The sequence below is a fragment of the Psilocybe cubensis genome, chromosome 9 (assembly GCF_017499595.1).
Source record: "Psilocybe cubensis strain MGC-MH-2018 chromosome 9, whole genome shotgun sequence".
Taxonomy (NCBI): Eukaryota; Fungi; Basidiomycota; class Agaricomycetes; order Agaricales; family Agrocybaceae; genus Psilocybe; species Psilocybe cubensis.
In genome coordinates, this window is record NC_063007.1 from 2,379,085 (window position 1) to 2,395,053 (window position 15,969).

A 15,969-nucleotide genomic window follows, 5' to 3' on the forward strand; every position below is an offset into this window, starting at 1 on the left:
GCATAGCATATCTTACACAACACCCACCAGACAAACTCGAATTCCGACTTATAAACCCAAACCCAAACACGAAATCAAGACGAAATGAAAGCACTAGACACGAACCTGTACACTCCCATCATCTCATCATCTCATCGTGGCGCTTTTGGTTTTCCCCACTGTATGATGTCTGCGTCTACTTTAACCATTCACTTCGTCCCGCCCACACCGACGTCATCGTCGTCGTCTTCATCCGCTGCATCGTCCGCGTCGCTATCCACGCTGCCGACATCGTCGAATCCAACCCCCGCTCGTCGACTCTCACCACCACCACCACCACCACCACCACCACCCGCGCCGATCTTTCTATCTCTACCACCACCACCACGGCCGCCGCGCACCTACTCCCATGCACCGACCACCATCACCTGTGATAACAAACACGACACTGCACACACCAGCACCCACACACAACCTCACGCTCATACGCACCGCCGCGGAGCTCATCGAACTCGACGTGAAACTGCGCAGTACGCACCCGGGCCTCAAAATCCCATCGCTGCCCATCGACCCCGCCGGTCTGCCCCTCGCGCGCGGGTTCATGCGCGTGCGGCTTGATGAGGTGAGGCAGAAGATGGACGCCGAGGAACAGGCGAGGGATGTGTGAGTGTTTTTTTATTTTATTTTTTTATTTCTTTCTTTCTTTCTTTTCTGGTTTTTGGGGTTTTTTGTTTTTGGAGTGTGGTTTTTAGAGAGTATGTTTTTTGGATTGTTTTTTTTGTGGGTTTATTTGGATAGATTTCGGTGGAATGGACAGATTCCAGTTTCGGAGGTTCTCTATTCCATCCATCTTGCAGAGGTACTTTGAACGAGCACGGTTCTGGTTCTTGTTCATGTTGTTGTTTGTTCGAGGGTGTATCCTTCGCCTTCGTCTTCATCTTCGCATAGATCGTTTTGGCCGATGCATGCATGTACGGGTTGATTGATACGGGTGGATAGATGGTTCAGGACGGATAGCAGGATGGATAGAAGAACCGTCGGATGGGCTTTTGCTTTTACTTTTATTTTCTTTGCTTTTATTGTATCCCATTCTTTTTTATCCTATTCTATTCCCATTCTTATCTCTAATTTTCTAAACACAACTAACACCCCTTTTCCTCTTTTCCCTCCCTTCCCCTACACTTATTTAACTTACTACAACCTACAAGCCTCCGCACTCAATTCACCCAAACACACGAAGACATTGCAACATCCTCCTCGCGCTGCTCCCGACGCTCTCGGAGCAGGTGCTGCGCGCGATGGATGTGGATGCGGTGAAGCGGGAGTTGCAGGCACGGTCGCGGGTGGGTAAAGGGAATAGGGAGCAGCAGGTGTTGGGGATTGGGAATGGGAATACACCAGCACAAGCACCGGCGAATAAGAGGAGTGTGTACCCACTTGCACCGTACCCTTCCACTCCACCTCCGCCCCAGCCTCGTCAAACGCCTCCACAACAGGCTCAGGCTCAGCCCCAGCCTCATCAAACGCTTCACGCACCTGCTCACCATCACCCACACCAGCGCCCGCACCGTTCACACTCTCGCCGCCCGCACCCGTGTTCGTGCCGCGCGCCGCGTCGTTGCATTCCGCGTCGTTGTACCCGTTCGCCTGTTTCTTTGCACTCGCCGTACCTTTCGCTTTCAGGGACAGAGTCAGAGTCTATTTCCATCTCGCACGACACGCAGGAGATATCGTCGTCGTTTGTATCGGACAACGGGTCTGTGAGTCGTAGTTGGGTCGTTGAGGGTTCGGGTGAGGGTTCCGAACAAGGAGGTGCAGGGGAGAGAGCGCCATCGCCTGCTTTGAGCTCTGTTTCTGGTGTTTCCCGTTTCGCATTCGAATTCGACGGATGAAGGGGAAGGTGGGGATGAAGATGAAGATGGTACGTCACTTCTCTTTCGTTGTGGGAGTTTGATTTTATCTGATTAAGAAATGTGTATATGTGTAGGCAGAGAATGTGATTAGTGTGTATACGGACACTGATGCGGATGCTGTTGCGGTTGCGGATGCTGGAGCGGGAGGATCGGGATCGGATCGGGAGGAGCGGGCGTAGATGCGTTGATCACCTTCGCAGTGCCCTCCAATTCCCACAGTTCTTTTGCTGTTACTTGCGCCGGGCAGGGAAGTAGATCCAGTGCCCGGACTAGGTCTCTCAACCATCCTAACTATCGCTCTCCGGGGAGGGATGTCGTAACGTAGTACTAGGATTAACCGCCTATATTTAATGGGAAGTACTCCTGTTTCAGAATAAAGAACTGCCGTTATCGACCTCGGACCCAAACCCAGTATTCGTCGCAGACACTTGATCTGCACCTGTTCCAGGAGTCGTAGCAATGACCTGCGATCGCTCCTTCTGTAAGTTCGCATATTGTCTGCGCTTTTTTGTTCGAAGCTGAATTTTGGAGCAGCTGGTGTATCCACACGACTGGCGCGAAGATGACTTTGTGGTCTTCCACAACCGTGGAGTTCTGCACACTGTCGTCGGTGCATGCCCTTGACCAGGTGCGCGCGTTCCACCAGTGCAACCTCGCTGCATCGGATGAGCCCATGGGCCCTTCAGCCGAAGACGTCCAAACCTATGCTTGAGTTAAGGCGGGTAATTTGCAAGACTTTCGTAGTCAATGGCATACCATTCCTCGATGTCTGGGTCGTGTTGTTTCCTCAGCATTTCTTGGAGCCTGAATTCCCCGTACCTTGTCAAGATTGATCATCCCACTTGGGGAGGATATAGACACAGATGTTCCCGCTGGCATCGTCGAAGTCTATCGTGTGTTAATTGTATTGCCAAATAATAGACAGAGAAAAACATACTGCAAGGGTTATTAAAAAGTTGAGAGGAGATGTACCATCGTCGGCTTGCCGATAAGCAAACAGGGAAGACGAGCATTGGGAATATCTTCATTGGTATGTAATTCTTTTCTCTTGCCGCGAAGGTGTTGAGCTGATGTCATCTTTTAATTACTTGCGTATAGCCGGTCTTGGGGCTGGAGTGACGGAAGCTGTTGCCATCGTGACGCCCATGGAAGTGGTGAAGATTCCTCTGCAAGCTCAACAACATTCATTGGCCGATCCTCTTGAAGCGCCTCGGTACCGTAATGCTGGTCATGCTGTGTACACCATCATTCGTGAGGAAGGAATCTCGACATTGTATCGTGGTGTCTCTTTGACGCCACTGAGACAAGCTACAAATCAGGGTACGTCTTCATTCGTGAATAGCCGAAGAACGCCTTTCTTAAGGCTTGTGTGTCCACCTTAGGTGCCAACTTCACCGCGTACCAAGAAATCAAGAAGCTCGCGCATAAGTACCAGCCAGACTTGGTCGAGCTACCATCCTACCAACACATGATGATTGGTCTTATCTCTGGAGCTATGGGTCCGTTCTCAAATGCACCAATAGACACTATCAAAACTCGTACGTCCCTTTTTAACTACACTTTCTTAGCCTCTCTTACTCAAATCAATTATATCAGGTCTACAAAAAGCCAAAGCAACTCCAGGCCAATCCTCCTTCCAGCGCATATTCGCGATCGCGGCAGATATGTGGAAGATGGAGGGCGTGCGGTCATTCTACAAGGGCATCACCCCCGCGTGCTGCGCGTGGCACCCGGGCAGGCGATCGTGTTCGCGGTTTATGAACGCGTGAGCGGCGTTATTGAGACGATCAGCCCAAGAGTGAGAGAAGATCTCATCTCCACATGTATCCCTGCATGGTCATCCACTCTTCCTCCAACCCATGTTATCTCCATGGCTTCCAACGACAGGAGCGCGTCTTCCGAGACGATGATGTAGTCAATGACAGAGCGGCCTCCGTTGGCCTGACTGGAGGTCCACTGTGGGAACGGCGTTCGGTCGATTGGTGTCCCATTCACGACATGCAGAGAATTCTGCCCCATGATTTCCAGTAGGCGATTCCCTCTAGCAATGCAGGTATTATCTGGAGACACTCGTACTAAGTGCGATCCCGCTGCTTGTTGCAGGCCTATACGCGCGTTCAGGTCGCCTATAATCATGTATGCCTTGGATCGCAAGACACAAATATTCGATAGCCTCCCCCAGCCATGTCTTAGGGTCCACATGCGTCCAAGATTCCCATCTGGAGTTCTCTGGCACAAGATACGAGCAGATTAGGATTAGGGATGGGAGCTCAAGGACCAGTATATCTGGGTGCATGATCTCGTCGCATATTCTATATTTTACAGTGTCCCGTATAATTACAGTGACGCCGCCCAGGGGGTGCCGCCATGGTCGCGATCGTGCCACTGGATGAAAACCGCGAGGTAGATCCAGAATATCCTCTTGCCCTGGCGCCATGTGTGTTTCCTGGAAGAAGGTAACATCATTAGATAGTACGAGATCCCTATACATTGGCGTATGGATTGATGCCGCGAGTCCTCCGTTGCAGTTCCAGGAGGCTACGCTGAATCTGGCGCTGTTTGTTTCTATCAGTGCCCGATGTGTGGAACCCGTCATCGCCGCTCTGCTGTTTGCGTATGCCCTGAAGTCCTGCGCATCCGCATACACCCGAAATCGGAGCCTGATGCGTCTCGCTTTCCTGGCATGCGTAACTGATACCAAACGTTCCATAGCTAGCCCATTGTCCTGCATCCATTCTCGCCCCATCCGCAGACGCTCAATTCTTTGGCATTGTAGTGGCCCCCGGAGAACATCTGTAAGATTGACGTCTCTTTCTTGCTGAGTTGCTTGTGTTGACGACATGCGTGGTGTGATTTCTGTTAGGACCGCTGTGAGTGGAGTTTCCATGATAAGAAGAATTTGTTTTTGGTGATGGTGCGTGTTTTATCTCTTTTTTTTTCCTTTTCTTTTTTTTACTTCTTTCTCTATGTGCGTGTTTTTATTGACATTGACAGTCTTTTTTTTTTCAATAGGATACCTTCCTGGACACGGAACCCGTACTGGGAGAGTTCACAGAGGAGGATCTCGAGCAGGAGCAGGATACCTACCAGAAGCCGCAGACGGACGCGGACCGCACGGATGGCGAAGGGTACGAGACAAACACGGCGCCGTCGCAGTCGCGCAGCTCGTCGATACGCATGGTACAGAGTCAGAGTCAGCTGCAGCAGGGACAAGGGCAGGACTGAGTCAGCAGGTGCCGGTGCAGCAGGTATCCAAACGGCAAATGCGCGTTAATTTGCCTCTAAAGGTGCTGACGACGCTTGTTTGGTAATAAAAAAAATGTTGTTTCAAGCTTCATGAAATAACATAGGCCACAGATGTCCGCGAATGTTAAGGAGTTTTATTATTCAGAAATGAGATTATGAGTCTTCAATGAGTATGATACAAATATAGCGAATCAAATGGTAAAATTCAGGGATATATGTACAATAATACGAAGCGATAGCGATAAACCGAAAGCAACAAGAAAGCAACAAGAAAGCAACAAGAAAATGAAGAAAAGATAACAACAAGAAAAACCCGCCGGGGCGCCTAGTCGGTGCGGACAGGAGCGACATCGTATGTCTCGCACATTGCGAGATACAGGGCTCGCGCAGGGTAGGTGGCACGTATTTGGGCCTCGATTGCGATATCGTTGAGAACTTTCTTGCGCTCAAGTTCGAAGCGGTCGAGCTGAATTTCGTGCGCTTCCGATGTACCAGGCCGAGTACGTGCGCTTCGATTGTCGAGAATTTTTTTCAGGGTTTTAATCTCCTGGCGAACGCGGATGAGTTCCTCGAAATCGGCGTCGTTGGCTGGTGAGTGTTGAGCCTCCATGTCGCTGATCAACTTTCCTCCTGAAAGGAGCGGTAAGACGCTGTTCAAAGCTACAAATACTCACTGGCATACCGCTACGATTTCGCAGAACAACTGGCGCTTCGCTATTTTTGTTGATGTAGCGAGCTATCGCCCCGAAGGCGGGCCCTCCGTACGTGCATAACCACTCCACGATCTCGCATCCCGACGCGAATCCGTATTTGATGCCGTTGACGAAGGAAACGATGGTGGAAAAGATGTTGGAGACTATTGTGGACATGGTACGAATATCGATGTTGATAGAGGGCGTGATGAGCGAGGACGATGAATGAATGTGTTTGAGCGAGTGAGAGCGAGTGTGGTGAGTGTGGTGAGTGAGTGTGAGTGAGTGTGGTGAGTGAGTGGGAGTGTGGTGAGTGATAAGAGACTGCGAGAAAGTTGTTCTGAGAGACATCAATTCATAGAAGGCAATGGCAAACGATGGCAAACGAATAAAATACATTGATGTGAGTATATACATTGCTACTACAGTGAAATAGAGACTCAGGTTCTAGAAATAAGAAGGGAGAAAAGCAGCTTTGACTGTGTAGCATTTGTCAATTTATGTGTATGGTAGTAGGACACACCCGAGCCCCAAAAATACATATATTTCACTCGAAAATACGTTTTTTCTCGCTGAATAAACATGCGTCACTGATACAGCGTTATTGAATGAAGAGCGTGTTCTCGTCGCTGAATACACAAGCGCCTAAGTAGCGTTGGTGAGGTGTGTCGCTTATCACCGAGACGCCAAAATAGCCGTAAAATCGCTGGGCGTGTCGCTCAACGCGCGCCGATCGCGCGTCAAGCGCGCGCTGATCGCGCGAGGAGGCGCGCGCTGAGCGGCACGATGAGCGTGTCGATGTCTGTTTGACAATCTGTTTGATTTCAAACAGATATTATGTTTGATTTCTTACACAACTTATGTTTGATGTTTATGGTCGATAACATACAGAATATACGGATGATTTCATGCACAAATTATCAAACAGGAGTTATATTTGGAATCAAACACTATTTATCAAACACAATGTACGTTTGTTATCTTACAGCGAACTTGACAGATTTTCTGTCAAGCCCGTGTTCTTTGACAAACAGGCGTCAAACATACGTTGTGTTTGATATCACATGCCTATCAAACATAACTTATGTTTGATGCTTGTTTGTCAGCAAACACAACTTATGTTTGACATCAAACATCGTCTTCTTACATAATATGTGTTTGATTGACGATGTTTGACATCAAACATGTATCGGAGCCCGCAGTGTATGTTATTATTTGAATTATACAAATATATGGTCAAATTTTACAAAAAGGATGCATTCAAAAATATATGACAAAAAAAGGATACATTTGTTGTCAAAAAACATACACAAGACCAGCACCATATGGTCCACCATGTGGTTGGACATGCCGGGTATGATCCACGCGTGATCCGGCAACCTTTTTGTTTGGTCTTGGGAGCGTAACGCTCTTGCTTTCATTATGTCACAGATCACGTGCAATCAAACACGCTATGTCACATCACACATACGACTGCCAAACATCGCCGAATACATGTACCACGCGTTGCCATTGTGAAACTATGTCGCAAATGTATGGCAATGGAAAGGAAATGGAAGACACAGGTATGTAACACAGAACTTATTGTCACGTATATTCTAAATAAACTTCAATTCATTCAGATCAAGTGGATCCTGGTTTCATCTCCTTTTTTACAAAACTTCCCAGCAAGTCTCCTGAATTAGGAACACTTCGACTGTTTCTTCGCACCTCCAACGACCAATATTACGCGGCGTATGGACCTGACGCATACTATGTGGCACAGAACGTTTATCACACCAACTCCGTCATTAAGTATTTGGGGGCGGGTGGGCGGTCGTCCGGTTTAGCCAGTGTTTCCATGAAGGTTTCAGTAGCACATATGCTACTTCGCGATGCCCTGACCACAAAACAGCTGAGGGTGGAGATTTGGGTACCAGATGCGGGCCAAGGGAAAAAGTCTGTCAAGTTTCGGTTGGACAAGGAGGTGAGCTGCTTGATTTCTCCACATTTTGGGTACAAGGATGCAAACGTCGTTCATCGTCCAGGCATCCCCCGGAAACCTACAGGCTGTCGAAGATCTTTTATTTGTCAATTCCGACTTCGTTTCTGCACCCATTGTGATGGCCATCAAATTGGCGACCGCGCCGTTAGCGGAGTCCACTCACACCAAGGTTCGATCGGTCGGAGTAGCCTTTGCGGATACAACGAGTCGAGAGATCGGAGTCTCGGACTTCATTGATAATGAATTATTTTCAAACCTTGAGGTAATGAATTCACTTCCCATATTGAATGCCATCTACCTCAGCTTTGCATATCTAGTCACTCGTCATCCAACTTTCCGTCAAAGAAGCCGTCATCCCAACTGGCACAATATCTGGCACAACTGATCGCGACATAGATCTCAACAAGCTGAGAGCTGTTTTGGATCGATGTGGTGTCGTAGTAACTGAGCGAAAGCCAAGTAAGTTATTTAAACCTTCGTGTTTGAACAATTTTGACTGTCCAATGGTTTGAAGGCGAATTTACGGTGAAGACTTTATCACACGACCTACCACAACTTCTGAAAAGCCATGTTGGGCCATCTTCGACTGCCGATTCAAGCACAACTATATGTAAGCCATTTTTATCACCTTCGAGAATCACCACCCTGACTATTCCTAGCTCAATTGACGTTACCCACCGCTCCATCCGCACTATCTGCTCTGTTGCTTTATCTATCCCTTCTCAACGACACATCCAATCATGGGATGTATTCTATCAAAACTCATGATCTTGCCCAGTACATGAAGCTCGATGCAAGTGCACTTCGAGCTCTAAATTTGGTGGAGGGACCAAACAAACTGGTTTGTTTCTCATTTTTTATTTACAAGTGTTCTCAGAAACGACGAATCATTGTTAGACCTCCAATCAAAATACAACTCTGTTTGGCGTTCTGGACAAATGCAAGACTGCCCAAGGGTCTCGATTACTTGGGACATGGCTGAAGCAACCGCTGATCAATTTACATGAGATATGTACGCACCCATTTTTGTGGTATCACACATCTTCTCACTATTTTCCACTATTTTCTCAGGCAAACGGCAAAATTTAGTTCAAATCTTCGCGAACGATACGAATAGCCGACGTACACTCCAGGTTAGAAGCGATTTTTGTAGTAGGTTTTTTATCTAACAATCGTCTAGGACGAGTATATGAAAGCCATGCCGGACCTCCTTCGGATCTGCAAAAGATTTTTGAAGTCGATAGCAACGCTGGAAGACGTTGTCCGGGTCTACCAAGTGGTCCTCAAGGTATCGTTGGTTACCTCAAACTTAATTTTTCCTACTGTCTCATATCTTTTCAGATTCCTGGAATGATCGAATCCCTGGGTGGTATTCAGTCTGACGATGAACAGGATTCTGTTCTCTTAGAAGAAGTATATCTCAATGGTATCAAGGTAAACAGACTTGTCCGTGTGTACCTACACATTTTTTCACTCAAGGCTTTTAGGAATGTGAATCAAGTCTCGAGAAATATGGTGAAATGGTAGAGCAGACATTGGATCTCAAAGAGCTCGACAACCACAACTATCTTATAAAGCCTGACTATGATCCTCGTCTGCAAGAGCTGGCAGAAAAGTTGGCAGAGGTGAGGAGATCCATCGATTTAGTAGTATAATCATACTCATAATTTCCAGATACGGGACGGGTTGGACGAAGAGCATCGCAAAACGGGAGAAGAGCTTGATCTGGAGCTGGACAAGAAACTTCACCTCGAGAATAACCAGGTTTACGGATATTGCTTTAGGTTGACCAAAAATGTCTCTTTCAAATCTTTTTACGATTATCAACACCCACTCAAAGTGTTACTTTTTTCAGGACGCCAAAAATCTCCCCAAGCGCTATATAGAACTGGGGACCAACAAGAGCGGCGTTTACTTCACAACGAGCCGCCTCAAACAGCACGCAGAGGATTTCAAGGAAGCTTCCGCAGCTTACGCCAAAACTCAACATGGGGTAGTAAAACAAGTCATAGAAATAGCTGGTATGCATAACGTCAATTCCTTTGAGAAGTTTAGACTCATCTGCGTATGGATAAGCTACTTATACCCCGGTTTTGGAGACGCTAAACACTATACTGGCTCATCTCGATGTCATCCTCAGGTAAGTGATGGAATCATGCATGTGATTCACGTATCAGGCTCACTGCTCCTAGTTTTGCTCACGTCGCAGTTAACAATCAATATGTCAAACCGGAAGTTATGAAGCAAGGTAAGCATTGGACTTCAGTTTGGCGTTCTGATTACTTATTCTTACCTCCAGGATCCGGAAGCCTTGTCCTAAATGAAGCCAGGCATCCCTGTCTCGAACTCCAAGAAGGGATTGCGTTTATTCCTAACGATGTTGAGATGATCAAAGGTATTTTCTCCTTTAGAACTGTTGATTATCCGTGAATAATGCGCGCATATACGATACAGACAAAAGTGAATTTCAAATCATAAGTCAGTCTAGACAACTTAATATTTCGATATCTCGTTTTGAACGTTTTCTGCCTTTGTAGCTGGACCCAACATGGGTGGAAAGTCCACCTATATTCGTCAAGTGTGTTTCCTCGGTGGTTATACCTGTTATTGTTCATACCTAATATCATCACAGGTCGGAGTCATCGTTTTGATGGCTCAGATAGGCTCTTTTGTACCATGTGCAAGCGCACAAATACCTGTTTTCGACTCTATTCTCTGCAGAGTGGGCGCCGGAGACAGTCAGCTAAAAGGTGTATCGACCTTTATGGCTGAAATGCTAGAGACTGCTACCATTCTTCGGGTAACCAATGATCTCCTTCATAGTGGGTGATATATCAATTAATTCCTGTTGTTTTTTAGTCAGCAACAAGAGATTCGTTAGTCATCATTGACGAACTTGGGCGAGGTCGGTGATATTACGAATTATTTTTGACGACAATCTCAGTTTTGCTTTAATTAATAAGGTACTTCGACGTACGATGGTTTTGGACTAGCATGGGCCATATCCGAGTGCGTTTCAATGTTTGGTTCACCTTTTCTCTATGGGCGACTCAGTTACCTTCCAGATATATTGCCTCTCAAATACATGCATTTTGCATGTTTGCAACCCATTTCCATGAGCTGACAAGTTTGGACCAACAAATTCCACACGTCAAGAACCTTCACGTCGTTGCACACGTCACAGAATCCGATAAAGGGACTGTCGATCAAGATATAGCCCTCTTGTATAAAGTGGAACCAGGTAATATACGCATATATTTGAACTTTGACCAGCAATAAATCCGTCCTCTCAGGAATATCCGACCAGAGTTTCGGCATTCACGTTGCAGAGTTGGCTAATTTCCCGCAAGATGTTATAAAGGTACTTAAACCACCTCTCAGTTCCATGTTCAACCGCTCAATGCCACTGTCTTCCAGCTTGCTAAGAAAAACGCACAAGAGCTAGAAGATTACAACGATAGTGAGCGTCACTAGCCCTGGTTGTCGATACCTAACTAATCCACCCTTCTCACAGGCGAACCCACCAAAGAATTTAGTCCCGATGTTGTCAATTCCGGAATCAGCATAATGGAAGATTTTTTCCGAAAATGGTCCTCAGACAACGGAGAGAATGGCGACGAAGATGTGAATATGGACGACGACGACGACGACGAAGTCCAGCTCAACAACTTAAAAAAGCATGTGAACGAAATCCGCCCACTCATTCAGGAGAACCCGTGGTTACAATCGATCATCACTGCCCTGTAGACTTCTACTTAACATTGCTCGCTTTCACGTCCTATATCATCGTCGTAATGCTGTCTTTACTCTCTATCTAAGCGCACCTTGTAAATACATAAGTACAATTGATACCATTATATTATACGAATAATTACAGCTCTTCGCTTTCTTCTGCAGTGGCAACACTTTCATCAGGTCCGGCCTTTTGAGTGACATTCGTGCGCCCCTCTTTTCCTGCGGTAGTAATGTCAGCGCCAAAAAGACGAAGGCTGAGGGCACTGCAAAAGAATATGAACAATAGTACAATTAGATAACCAAAGCCACGGACCTTTTGGCTTTTTTGTCAATCATCAAAGTGAGAGAAACATTGGACTTCCATATAGGAAGCATCAAATCATGGGTCAAGCTATGCCAGCTATGGTCAACTTTGGATAGAATTGTGCTGTGAAACATGTTCTTACTTTGTCCCATCATGCTGGCCAAGAGGGAATCGAACAATATGACTTCCTGTGGCTGCAGGTAAAGTATCAGTAACAAATTTCATAAGATCCAAATAGAGATACGGACGTCGAGCCTCAACAGCCTCTCTAAACTCATCCACAAAGTTAGAGCATAAGGGGTAATACGACTCCACCAGCGTCTTCAAGGACACCATATCACCCTTGATGATCGTGGCAGGATCAACGTAGGGCAAGATTACAGGTAGACCCTCTCCCAACACCCGGAACTGCGCCTCGCCGCCTTTGCCTGCTTCCTGCTTGGCAAATACCTTGGTACCAGCGGCGGTAAGGCGTATGCGCTCATAGTTGTTGTTCACAATAACGTTCTTTACAATGTCGTTGGCGAGGTATAGCGAGCGCGCGGCGTCTCCTTCGGGGTTTCGCACGAGGACATTCGAGGAGGGGAAGTCGGAGTTGATGTGAAGACGTTCGCTGGAGATAAAGGTCAGGCTGAATGGAAAGTACGTTGTCGAGTATGTCAAGATGACCTACATGCAGTTGAGGAGGATAGGGTCGTCGGGCTTCAAGAACGTGTAGGGGTTCTCCTTGAACCCACCACCGTCTTGTGATTTTTTCTTCCTTCTATTCTGGTTGATCTCTGGATTGACTTCAGTCTGAACTTCGGGTGCAGGTGTGGTAGTCTCCGACTCGATGGACTCTGGGAGCATGTCAACTTCCTCTGCAACAGATGGTTCTTCGACCTCGTCTTCCTTGACCTCGTCCTGAGGAACATCCATGGGAGCAGGTAAAGCCTCATCTTCTATCTGAGGGTCCTCATCTGTTTTCAATCTCTTGGATTCAGGCTCCTCCTCCGCGTCGTCAGCCTCACGTTTTCGTTCTCTACACAAACACAGATCAGACATACATATGCAACGAAATCGCGAGCCACATACGATTGACCGGTAGCTTTTTGTGTTTTTTGAAGAACAGCAACGTAGAATCCCCCTGTATCCTGTAGGTGAGGATATATCCTCATCCTAGTCCGATGATAAGCGTATGAAGCAAGGGCAGAAAATTGACAAAAACAAGACATACGTTCGGTCTAAGTGCAGACTCTCTGCATTTGGGGGTGGCCAGTGACCTGGGGTCATCTTCGCTTTGATTGTACTGTCCGTTGAGGAGTTCATGAACTCTTCGTATGTTGCGTACGTCGTAGCACTGACTCGATCAGCTGATGGATGCCATGTCGACAAGCCAGGTCTACGTTTCAATTCCGGAAGTTTGGAAGAAACATCCACAAGTTCGAAAGCTGAACTGAAATAAGCATCACAAGAGAGACATCAATGAACTTGAGAGTACGCACCTGGATTCGCGGCGAGTGCCTCGGCGATTACAGCCTCGTTTTCCACTGGGTTCAGAGAACAAGTAGAATAGACGATTCTACCGTTGTCTTTGAGGAGGTTCATGGCACGTAGTAGAATGCGAACCTGAAGTCTAAACGATGAAAATTTTCAGGAACTGCCATCCTGTCTGAAAAGATCGAACCACGCACCCATGCAGACCATTACCATCCATCGGCTGCCACGACTTCCAAATACCCATATTCTTCCGTATCGTTCCATCTCCGCTGCACGGCACGTCGCACAGAATCCTATCGAACAGCAAAGGTACTGTCCTCGACCCACCCGCGCGTGTAGGAGTCTTGATTTTGATAGATGGATAGTTCGATGCGTCGAGATTGGTTACCATAAGGGCTGGACTTGGGAGACGAGCAGACTGGTGGATGAGGAGATGTGTGCGCTTGTTGTCGCTGTCATTTGCAAGGAGGAGTCCGGAGGGTATTGATGTTGATGTCGCGGTATCTTGAGCGTGGAGGGCTTCGAGAATTTGTGCGGTCTGTGGACATGGTCCTGAGCACCGTTTTGTGAATAGTCAAAAACCGAGCACACCTTGGATCCCGGAGCTGCACACATATCCATGGCCTGTACAGCGTCGTGAAATTGAAAGTGAGGAGGGCTCCAAAAGGTTGTTCATCAAGACGCACCAGATGGTGTGGCTCTACTTCAAGCAACAACGGAGGCAGCATACTGACTGCTTCCTGCCGCGAAATATTGCCCTGCGTATTTTTAACCAAATGATCCACCTATTATCTTGTTCATCCACTCACAACTTCGGTTTCAAAGACGAGAAATGAGTGAAATTTCTTGAACTCAGGGGACCTTCGCAGGACTTTTTTGGGTACATTGAAATGCCATGCAAGACCGTCTGGATACCTTGGAAAGATTAGCAGAGGAAAACTACGAAGTAACGCATGAAACCTACCAGGGAATCTGCACCGGCGGTGGTATACGCTGGCCTTCAAAAGTCACATTGCTCAGCGATGGTACGTGGGTATCTTTTATTATTGAGTTTAGTGAGTTGGCGACCCTGATTGGAGTCAGCGTGAGCCTTGATCGTCAAGGAACAGAAGAAACTTGGGCAACTTACTGGCGACTCCCAGCGACACGGAAGGTTGTTGGCAAATGCTGACGCAAAGCATCTACAAAAACATCCCATTCTTCCTCCGGCACGATGTTCTGGGCTTTGTAGTACGCGAAAAGGCGCTCGTTGGACATGTCAATTTTCTCAATGAGATCGGTTCTGTCATCCTTGGGCTTGCGGGCGCCTTTTGCTCCCTTTCCCTTCTAATATCATTCTTTAGCGTGTAAAACAGATATAATTTTATGAACAGACCTTGAATTTGGCCATCCTCAATACTGTGGAAGGGTAGACCAAGTGTTGGAGGATTTTCTGCATAAAGTGACTCCGATCAATAATTGCATGTGACGACAATCTCTTTCGACAGCCTCGATGCTCTCAGGGACACCGGTGACCTTTCTTTGTCCATTCTCTCTACCGAAAAGATGTATGTTATCGAATCTATCTCTCATAGCATGTCTCAAGACAATGAACCCCGACCCCCAGCTGACCGACGTTTCCTTCTTTACTGCTTTCTCGAAGACACGGGGTTTTCAGCGACCATCCAATCGCGAAGAAAGGGTCCCCAACTTCTCGCAATCTCGTGTATACTCAGATTGTCACGTCTTGATGGAGACCAAACTTATCTGTTTCTCTTGAGCTACTTCGCTGGCATAGATCAATGCATACAAGACTTGAAGCATCCATAATAACCCGTTGGAGGACTTACAAGTCAAGAATTCATGCTTAAATTCAACCCACTATCGCTGTAGCACATCCTCGATTCTCTCAGGCCACCGGTCAGACCTTTCTTTGTCCATTCTCTATACCGAAAAGATGTACGTCATCGATTTTCTCTCTCAATAGCCTATCTCAAGACAATGAACTCCGCCCCCCCAGCTGACCATTAATGTCCGTCATTTCTTATCAAGGGCTGTCTCGAAGACACGGAGTTTTTCAATGACCGCGAGGAATGAGGGCTACAAACTCCTCTCTGTCTCCTGTATATTACTGTCACTTCTTGATGGGGACCAAACTTACCTTGTTCTTTTAATCTAATTTGCTCGCATCGATCGATGGATTCAAGACTTGAAGCCTCGATAATCACCCGCTGGAGGACTCGACTTGTGTCGAAAATTCATCCTTGAATATTCAAACAACCCAATATTGTTGTAGGAGCATCGCTCGTTTTAGCAATCATGGTCAACATGTCAATAGGACACTCAGCTCTGGAGTTTTATGGCACCGAATATCCTATATCTGGAGCCGACTAGAAGATCCCAAACCATTGCCCTCATCAATTCCAAGAACTCTTTCACGGCATTGACATCATTCATTCATCATTGCTCGACATGGATTCGTTGATGTGCTGATATTTTTACTCTCCAAAACAACCCTTTTTGTCAGGTTGATTTATTTTAGACAATACGCAGGGAATAAACGAGGCGGCATGACCCGATGTATTATCTATATAACCTCGATACCAGTTCACAAATTATTCAGTCGTCTCACCACAACGAAATCAAACGCAGCAGGTA

At 46.9% G+C, this 15,969-nt stretch overlaps 6 protein-coding genes across 6 annotated transcripts; 4 read left to right on the top strand and 2 right to left on the bottom strand.

The window, feature by feature from the left end:
- Nucleotides 1-388: 388 nt before the first annotated feature.
- JR316_0010153 (uncharacterized protein) lies at nt 389-978 on the top strand (the record flags this gene model as incomplete). Its single annotated transcript, XM_047895827.1, has 3 exons — nt 389-642; nt 778-838; nt 928-978. 3 exons carry the CDS (start codon nt 389-391, stop codon nt 976-978), a joined length of 366 nt encoding a protein of 121 aa, XP_047745546.1.
- A 1,880-nt stretch (nt 979-2,858) lies between these two features.
- Nucleotides 2,859-3,661, top strand: JR316_0010154 (Succinate/fumarate mitochondrial transporter; the record flags this gene model as incomplete). Its single annotated transcript, XM_047895828.1, has 4 exons — nt 2,859-2,922; nt 2,991-3,212; nt 3,275-3,430; nt 3,489-3,661. The coding sequence occupies 4 exons, from the start codon at nt 2,859-2,861 to the stop codon at nt 3,659-3,661; spliced, it is 615 nt and encodes a 204-aa protein (XP_047745547.1).
- Nucleotides 3,662-4,803: 1,142 nt separating this feature from the next.
- On the top strand, nt 4,804-5,117 carry JR316_0010155 (uncharacterized protein; the record flags this gene model as incomplete). The annotated part of the gene is made up of 2 exons (XM_047895829.1): nt 4,804-4,806; nt 4,905-5,117. 2 exons carry the CDS (start codon nt 4,804-4,806, stop codon nt 5,115-5,117), a joined length of 216 nt encoding a protein of 71 aa, XP_047745548.1.
- A 346-nt stretch (nt 5,118-5,463) lies between these two features.
- Nucleotides 5,464-6,007, bottom strand: JR316_0010156 (uncharacterized protein; the record flags this gene model as incomplete). Its single annotated transcript, XM_047895830.1, has 2 exons — nt 5,464-5,768; nt 5,821-6,007. 2 exons carry the CDS (start codon nt 6,005-6,007, stop codon nt 5,464-5,466), a joined length of 492 nt encoding a protein of 163 aa, XP_047745549.1.
- A 1,345-nt stretch (nt 6,008-7,352) lies between these two features.
- Nucleotides 7,353-11,561, top strand: JR316_0010157 (DNA mismatch repair protein msh-2; the record flags this gene model as incomplete). The annotated part of the gene is made up of 25 exons (XM_047895831.1): nt 7,353-7,395; nt 7,453-7,796; nt 7,858-8,076; nt 8,132-8,273; nt 8,329-8,424; nt 8,474-8,655; nt 8,712-8,826; nt 8,886-8,947; nt 8,995-9,102; nt 9,156-9,248; nt 9,302-9,439; nt 9,489-9,578; nt 9,670-9,835; nt 9,891-9,954; nt 10,007-10,062; nt 10,114-10,209; nt 10,269-10,292; nt 10,352-10,392; nt 10,447-10,614; nt 10,674-10,719; nt 10,778-10,823; nt 10,880-11,055; nt 11,108-11,175; nt 11,232-11,274; nt 11,329-11,561. 25 exons carry the CDS (start codon nt 7,353-7,355, stop codon nt 11,559-11,561), a joined length of 2,859 nt encoding a protein of 952 aa, XP_047745550.1.
- A 124-nt stretch (nt 11,562-11,685) lies between these two features.
- On the bottom strand, nt 11,686-14,722 carry JR316_0010158 (Multisite-specific tRNA:(cytosine-C(5))-methyltransferase trm4b; the record flags this gene model as incomplete). The annotated part of the gene is made up of 15 exons (XM_047895832.1): nt 11,686-11,812; nt 11,863-11,940; nt 11,996-12,047; nt 12,102-12,466; nt 12,527-12,874; nt 12,928-13,011; nt 13,070-13,283; nt 13,338-13,468; nt 13,527-13,870; nt 13,924-13,956; nt 14,019-14,090; nt 14,142-14,247; nt 14,297-14,401; nt 14,462-14,658; nt 14,708-14,722. 15 exons carry the CDS (start codon nt 14,720-14,722, stop codon nt 11,686-11,688), a joined length of 2,271 nt encoding a protein of 756 aa, XP_047745551.1.
- Between the last annotated feature and the right edge of the window lie 1,247 nt (nt 14,723-15,969).